The 7,805-nt window shown below is 69.9% G+C and overlaps 1 protein-coding gene across 1 annotated transcript; it reads left to right on the top strand.

The window, feature by feature from the left end:
- Positions 1 to 3,163: 3,163 nt before the first annotated feature.
- LOC104018385 (POU domain, class 5, transcription factor 3) lies at positions 3,164 to 7,805 on the top strand. Its single transcript, XM_087753252.1, has 5 exons — positions 3,164 to 3,673; positions 5,066 to 5,177; positions 5,566 to 5,696; positions 6,213 to 6,377; positions 6,646 to 7,805. Exons 1-5 carry the CDS (start codon positions 3,164 to 3,166, stop codon positions 6,895 to 6,897), a joined length of 1,170 nt encoding a protein of 389 aa, XP_087609378.1. The 3' UTR covers positions 6,898 to 7,805.

The raw sequence follows: 7,805 nt of genomic DNA, 5'->3' as shown, positions 1-7,805 counted from the left end.
CTGTACCCTTGGGGAAAAGCCGGCCGCTCCTCTGGGGAGGACCCCCTGGCTCAGGACCCCCCGGCAAGCCGTGTCCCCACCGCGCGTCAGGGCACGGACGACTCATTTGTCCCGGGACACCACGTCTGTGCCGCAGGCAGCCCAGGGCAGCCCGGGGCCAGGTGCGGGGTCTGTGCTCAGCCCCAGCCTGTCCGTGCCTCAGTTTCCCCAGCTGTAAAACAGCAGGGAGGAGCGGCTGGCGTGTTCAGGCACTGCGGTGATGGGGGCGATACCCAAATTCACCCTGGGCTCTGTAATGCAGAGGTGTTTTTAATGAGGAGACAGATCTGGACCACACCATCCTCCAGGACTTTGGTCTCAGCCGGGTTTGGAAGCAGCCGCCCTCCATCCCATCCACCCAGCCAAGCAAAGCGCCGTGCCGTGGAGGAGCATCGGCGTTCCTCCCAGGGACGGGGCTTCTGCAGCTGAACCCACCGCCCAGCCCTCCTCAGACGGACCTGGGGTGGAGAGTGTGGCCAGCTCCTGCCCGTGGGACCCCGGCCCACAGCGTGCAGGGCTGCAGCCCACCAAGGGGGGATCGCCTCAGGCGGGAAGCTCAGGGGCATCCAGCACAGCCCCGACGGCCTCTCCGTCACCCGCCGCAGGAGAAAGTGTGGCTGCCAGTGAATAAAACATCATCTCTGATCATACACTCGCTGCAAATCTTGTCACCAAGCCAAACCAGTGCCACACCAGCGCCAAACCAGCACACCCCGCAAAGGGAGGACAAGCAGATGGGCACCTCTGTCCCCGCAGCCTGCTGCCATCTCAGTGAGCTGGGGAGCACCGGCGTGTTTCTTTCTGCTCCCCTTTTCCTGGCAGGATCCCACCCGTCCCCGGCTGGGTTACAGACCGCATCGCCGGGCCCGGGCCCGCGGCGTGCGCAGGCTCCAGCCACCGGGGTGACGGAGGGACGCATCCTTCCTCCAAAGGAGATAGACGGCCAAGGCCTGGCCATCGGAGCACAATGACCCCGCACAACAACCGGGCACCTCACACGGCCCCCCCAAAATCGCCCCATTGAAATGTACGGGGGGGGGGGCACACACCGAGAAACCCCACTGACTCCCTCCACATCCCCCAGCTAAAACCATCACTGCCACAATGGGCCCCGCTCCTACAAAGGGGCCGGTTCAAAGTCAACGTCTCCCTTCCCCTCTGCCTGTATATGAAAGAGAGCAGGAATGCGTTTGAGGCCTTGGCGGGCTGGGGGGCTTCCTGGGGGGATGGAGAGAAAGAGCATGTTGGCAGGAGGAGGGGGTCCGGCCGGGAACAATAAATCAAAGGGAAGGGGAGTTACTGCCCGGCCGAGGATCTTCTGAAACCCTGGGCCGCAGCGGGAGCCCGGGAGGAGCAGGGCTGATGGCTGCCATTGGGGTCCCGCAGCGAGACTTCCCCTGCCCGCTGGCGGAGGGCAGGCAGGGCGGCCCTGCCGGCACGGCACCCCAGCAGCATGACCCCCTGGCAGTACGGCACCCCAGCACCCAGGCAGCACAGCACCCAGGCATCACGGCACCCCCGGCAGCAGGGCACCCCTGGCACCACGGCCCCACGGCCCAGGGCTTGGCTCTCCCCTGGCATGGCCAAATCCGGCACCTGCGGGGAAAGGTGCCTTGCCGGCTGCGGGCAGTGCTTCAGGGCTCAGGGCTGCCCACGTCCCTGCGGACGGGCTCTTTGCATCCTCGGGTCATTTTCCTGGGGTGCCCTCCCGCCCCCGAGCAGCCCGGCACAGCCGGGATGGGCAGTCTGGCACATGCCCCGCCAGGCGTCGGGAAGGGGCTTCAATTCCAGCTCATCCTCTTGGTCATTTCTTTTTTTTTTTCCTCCTAGGAATATCACTACAAGGGCTGTTCCACTTCCATGTGCTGGGCCAGGGGCTGCTGCTGGCACTGGGTGCCAGTCCCTGGGTGGATATGGGTCCCTGGGTGCCAGCCCTCTCGGGAGCCAAAGCAAGCGCTTCATAACCAGCACCGAGCGCCTTCCACCAGTCCCACCAGCAGCCCCATCCCCATCGCACCGCCGCGGGGGAGGCCCCTCCGGCCTATCTCTTTGGCATATCTCCAGTGCCAGACGGCTGCAGGCTCCCGGTAATCCGGGTTAATAAACAGGGAGCGGTGCTGGCAGCGGGGTGGCCCCTCGCCCTGCCCTGGCTGGGGTCAGGGTGCCCACGCCACCGGTGCCCGCCTGTGCCCAGGAGCCGGCATCGGGCAGCCCGGTCCCAGCGGGGCCTGGCGTGGCGGCAGCGCCAGGGCCCGGGAAGCTCCCGGTGCCCAGATGGGGAGGAGGGAAGGGGGAAATGCCTGGACAGCGCCATTGTGAAGGGCAGCGTGAGAGGAAAGCCCTTCAGATAGGGAAAATGTGAAGCGCGCTCCATCGTGGAGCAAGACGGGCGCCATAGACAGGGCTGCCGTCGGCTCCCCGGCGGCACAGCCGGAGCCGCGGGGCCTCGCCGCCTGCCCAGGCCCGGGGGGACGCGCTCCCGCCGGCCGCGGCCTTGCTCTGCGGGGCGAGGAAGAGGAGAGGGGCGGCGGGAGCGCGGGGCAGCCCCGGCGCCAGGCACGAAGCACTCGAGGGCACCCCCCGGGGCCGGGGCTCTGCCGGGGCACCGCGGGGCGGCCGAGCCCTGGCACCGCGCTCCCGCCGCACGACGCCAGCGGCGGCCCCGGGGCTCGGCCGTCCCGGCTCTGGCCGTGGCGGCTGCCCCCGTCCCCGCAGCGATGCCGGGTCCCCGCCCGTGCCCAGCCCCAGGCGGGGATCCCCGGCGGCGGCCCTTTGCAGAGGCGGCCCCCCCCGGGCCGTGCGGGGGGCTCTGCCCGTCGCCGCAGCGGGGCCGGCCCGGGCCCCCCGCGCCCCGAGGGCAGGGTGCGGGCGGCCGCCGCCCGCCCCCCCTCGCCCCTTCCCCCCGGCGCCCCCTCGCCCCCCCCGGGGGGGGATCAAGTTCACGCCCGACCCACCGGTGCGGGGCCAATGGGGCCGGGGCCCATTTCCATACGGCCCGGCCCGGCCCGGCCCGGCCCCGCCGCCCTCAGAGGCCCCGGCGGCGCCGCAGCAGGGAGGCAGCGGCCGGCGGGCGGCCGGGCCGAGCCCCGCAGCCCCCGCATGGAGCCCTAGGGCGGCGGGCAGCATGTTCAGCCCCGACGGGGGGCTGCCGGCCGCCCCCTTCGGCCTCCTGCCCGACGCCGGCCCGCCCTTTCCCCGCGGCGGCTTCGACGGGGCGGCCGCCCAGCCGCTCTTCTTCCCCTTCGCCGCCGAACCCGAGGCCGCCCGCGACCCGCCGCCGGCCCGCGCCTGGCTGCCCCCGCCCGCCGGGCCGCCCGCCAAGGCGGAGGCTCGCCCGGGCCGGCCCTGCCGCCAGCCCTCGCCCGAGCCCCGCGCCGCGGCCTGCTGCGGCCCGGCCTGGCCCGCCCCGCCCTGGGCCGGGCCCGCGCCCCCCGCCGCCGCCGCCGCCGCCGCCGCCGCCCTGCCCGGCCCGCCCTTCCCCGGCCCCGGCCCCGGCCCCGCCGCCTTCTCCGGCCCCCAGCTCTGCCCCGCCGCCCTGCAGCCGGGCTCCGGCGGCCTCTCCGGGCTGGGCAGCAGCGGCAGCTCCAGCGGTGCCGCCAGCGAGGGCGGACACTCCAGCGACAGCGGCGACGAGGTGAGACCCGACGGGACGGGGACGGGGACGGGCTGCCCTGCCCTGCCCTGCCCCGCGGGGGTACCGCGCCCCGCTGCCGGGGCAGGGAGCGGGGCCTGGGCTCGCTGCCGGGCCGCCCCGTCGGGGCCGGAGCTGCCGGGGGCCCCGCCGGTGCCGCCCTGCCTCCGCCGGGAGAAGCCCCGCAGCGGCCCGACGTGTCCCAGCGGCTCCTCCCGGCCGGGGGGAGGCTGCTCTGGGGTGAGAAGGGGCGGTTTGGGGAGGCGAGGGCAGCGCGGTCCCCCCGGGCTCTGCCCGGCCCCCGGCAGCCGCCTCCGGCCCTCGGCCCTGCGGGCGCGGCGGCTCCTTCCCCGGCCGCGGCTCCCGGGGCTCCGCGGGCCCCGACGGCTGCGGGGGCAGCGCCGGGCGGGGGGGGCTCGGCAGCGTTGGTTCTCGGCGTGCCTGGCAGCTGTAGTTTGGGGTTGTTATTAATATTTTTAAATATAAGCCCGGCCCTCCCAGGCAAGCACGCCTCGGGGGCAGCGGCGGCAGACGATGCCGGGGTTTGTTGGAAGGTTCCCGTGTGGGGCGGGAGCCGCTGCCGGCTGCGTGCCGCGGGGACCGGGAGGGATGGGTTTTCCCGGCTGAGGATCGCCCCGTGGCAGGGATGCTCCCGGGCTTCTTGCTGCCGATGTACGGCAGGAATTAAAAGCCGAGACTCGGTGGCAGGAGGGAGGGCTGTAAAATCCGAAATTGCGCTGCAAATGTGGAAATGGGGTAAAAAAAGCCCCAGCAAAATACCCCCGCAGCGGTTGGAAGCTGGGAAGCGCCTGGGTAAGCGGCTTTCCAGGAGGGAAGAGCCTGGTTGTGGCAGGGAGGTGGTTGGATCCCACTCGAATCGTGGGCGCTTCCATGGTTTCGCTGCCCGGAGGGCGCGGGGCTGGCGAGGGGCTGCTCCGCGCCCGGAGCCTTGGGGACGCGTCGTGGGGTGCGGGGGCCATCGGCGAATGCGCCCATCAGCGCTGCCTCTGGTCGGGCCGGGGGGCAGAGGGGCCGTTCCCGGGACGCGCTGGGGCAGAGCAGGAGCTCGGGGTGCTGCCGGGTCCCTGCGCCGCCCAGGCGTGGTGCGAGCTGGGCGGTGTGCCGTGGCCGGGGGTGCCCAGGGGGTCCTGCGTGGGGCAGGGCGGGGTGGGGGCACTTTGGGGTCCCTGAGCAGAGCCCCTTGTTCAGGGCTTGGGGAAAACCCTTCTGCTGCCCACCCCATCGCCCCGAGGACCCCATCGCCCCGAGGTGGCAGCGGCTGGTGGGTGCCCCTCCTGTCCCCATCCCCGCCCCACGCTGGCCCCGACAGACCCCGCTCCTGGCAGCCCCTGGGTGCCACTTGTCCCCTCTCAGGTTTGTCTCTGCCCCTGCCAGGATGCGCCAACCTCGGAGGAGCTGGAGCAGTTCGCCAAGGACCTCAAGCACAAGCGCATCATGCTGGGCTTCACCCAGGCTGACGTGGGGCTGGCTCTGGGCACCCTCTACGGTAAGGGGGGTCCGGCGCGGGTCCTGGCCTCCCCCCCACACCCGGGGGGAAGGGAGAGGCCCGGGAGGGGGATGGAGCACCTGGGCGATGGAGATTTCTGCTCCTTAACGACCTGCGAAGGAGGCGGTGAGCACCAGCCCCGGGGCTCCCCAGCCCTGCTTAAGTGCTCGCTCAAGCTGGAGGGGTTTGATAACGAGGAACTGGTTTAAAATCGCTACAGCTGCTTATTGAAGAGTGTTTCAGTGCTTTAAATCCCTGCTAAAGCAGCAGGGAGAATGCCTTTCCTGATCCCCCATCCCCAGGGCCAGGGGGTGCTGGAGGGGGGCTGCAGGGGCAGGGGCAGGGGCAGGGGCAGGAGCGGTGCCTGACGCCCTGCCTGTCTGCACAGGGAAGATGTTCAGCCAGACGACCATCTGCCGCTTCGAAGCGCTCCAGCTCAGCTTCAAGAACATGTGCAAGCTGAAGCCGCTGCTGCAGCGTTGGCTCAACGAGGCGGAGAACACGGACAACATGCAGGAGGTACGGGGAGGGGGTACCGCGCACCGGTGAGCCTCGACCTGCAGCGCCTCCTCCCTTTACACGTCCTTTTTGGGGGAGAGGAGGGCAGCAGCAGCCGTCCCATGCCACAGCATCTCGCTGCCCTGGCTTCCGTCCGGCTGTGCGGGGAACCGCTGGGTGTTGCCTTCCGCCAGGCTGGGGGGAGCCCAAATCCCCCCACAGACACCTTGTGGCAACCGTGGCAGCAACCGGGTCCTGCTGGAATCTCGGATAAGCTGGAGGTGCAGCTCGCTGCTCCCTGGGGAGCCTGGAGGGGTGTGAGATGATGTGTCCATCCCCGCCGCTCCAGCTACAGGTGGTGCTGGGCCACTGCGAATGGCCGCAGTTGCAGTGGGGTGGCACTCAGTGGACAGTCACGGGGACAGAGCCTGTCCCCATCCCTCCCAGACCTCTGCAGCCAGCCGCACGCGTGTCCGGAGCCTGGCGGGGACATTGCTAGCCCTGTGACCACGCGTGTGGCCTCTCCCTCATTTCCAGATGTGCAATGCGGAGCAAGTGTTGGCCCAAGCCCGGAAGAGAAAACGCAGGACCAGCATCGAGACCAACGTGAAGGGGACGCTGGAGAGCTTCTTCCGCAAGTGCGTGAAGCCCAGTCCCCAGGAGATCTCCCAGATCGCGGAGGACCTCAACCTGGACAAAGATGTAGGTTGGGAGGGTTTGCAGGGTGGGTGCCCAAACGGCTGCGGTTCCTGAGCGCCCACGTCAGGCCAGTTTCATGCTGGAAGCTGCGGGAGGGTGGCCGGGGCTGGTAGCCACCCCCTGCCCGAGCCCAGCCCCAGGAGGAGCTGTGGCAGGGAGGGTGCTGTGCTGGCGGGTCAGGGTGCTGTGGAGACTCCACCAGCAGAAGGGGCCCCTTGTCACCCGCACAGCGCCTGGGCTCTCACCCTTCCTCGTCTCCCCTCCCTCGCAGGTGGTCCGGGTCTGGTTCTGCAACCGGCGTCAGAAAGGCAAACGGCTGCTGCTGCCCTTCGGCAACGAGGCGGAGGGGGTGATGTACGACATGAACCAGTCCCTGGTGCCCACCGGCCTGCCCATCCCGGTGACGTCCCAGGGCTACAGCCTGGCGCCCTCCCCTCCCGTCTACATGCCGCCCTTCCACAAAGCCGAGATGTTCCCTCAAGCGCTGCAACCTGGGCTCTCCATGAGCAACAGCAGCCACTGAACCGGGGGCTGCGGGGGCCGGTGCCGCCCCGACACCGCGGCCGGGCTGGCTCTCTGGGGGCACCTCCCCCCCTTCGCCCTGAGAAGGCACGGGCACGGCCCTGCTCCCAGGGCACTCGCTGGGCTGCCTTAGGGCTTTCGGGGTGCGAGGGGCAGGCGGTTGCTCCCAGCCCTTCCCAGTTATGTGAGTTTACTGGTCCCAGCAGCGTCGGCCCCCCTCCGACCTCTCCTGGGGGGCAGCTGCTCCTGCCCCACTGCACCCCACCGAAGCCACGCGTGCCCGGGGTGCCGAGCGGAGCCGCCTGCGCCCGGCCCCAGCCCAGCCGAGCCACTCTCCTGCAAGAGCCAGAAAAAAAGTATTTTTTAGATTTTTTTTTTTTTTGAGGGGTGGGTGGGGGGAGGGGGGTGGCTTTATTATTTTTTTTCCAGTGGTTTTCGGTTGTAGTTTTTAAAAAGCAAAAATCTTTGTAGCGATCACTAGTTTCCCAGGTGCCCCCTCCCTGTGACGTAGAGCAGGGCTGGGGCGCTGGGCCCAGGGCCGGATCCGCGCCGGCTCTGCCCACCCTCCCGGGCAGCCGGGGCGAGCGGAGGGCTGGAGCGTGGGGCGGAGGTGAGCTCTCGCAGCCCCAGCCGCCCCTGGCCCCGTGGCACGGGAGAGCTTCGCCCGTCCCTGGACAGGCTGGCAGGGCGTGTTTTGGGGGGGGTCCTCCCCGGCCCTTGTGCCCAGCGTCACCCTGGGTCCCCTGTGCCCTCTCCGCTCTCCGGCCGTTGTCCCTCGCCCCAGCCCGGCTGCCCAGCGGGGCCGACACCGTCCTGTCCATGCTGCTAGCACCCCCGTGCCTTTGAGCCTGCTGTAGTTGATGATGATTTTTATTTTTTTTTTTTCCTTAATCATATTCCCTCTGGCAA

Source organism: Nipponia nippon, unplaced genomic scaffold, assembly GCF_047370975.1.
Source record: "Nipponia nippon isolate SJK-2023a ecotype South Korea unplaced genomic scaffold, ASM4737097v1 scaffold_16, whole genome shotgun sequence".
In the NCBI taxonomy this organism is placed as follows: Eukaryota; Metazoa; Chordata; class Aves; order Pelecaniformes; family Threskiornithidae; genus Nipponia; species Nipponia nippon.
This window is presented reverse-complemented; position numbering and strand designations above follow the sequence as displayed.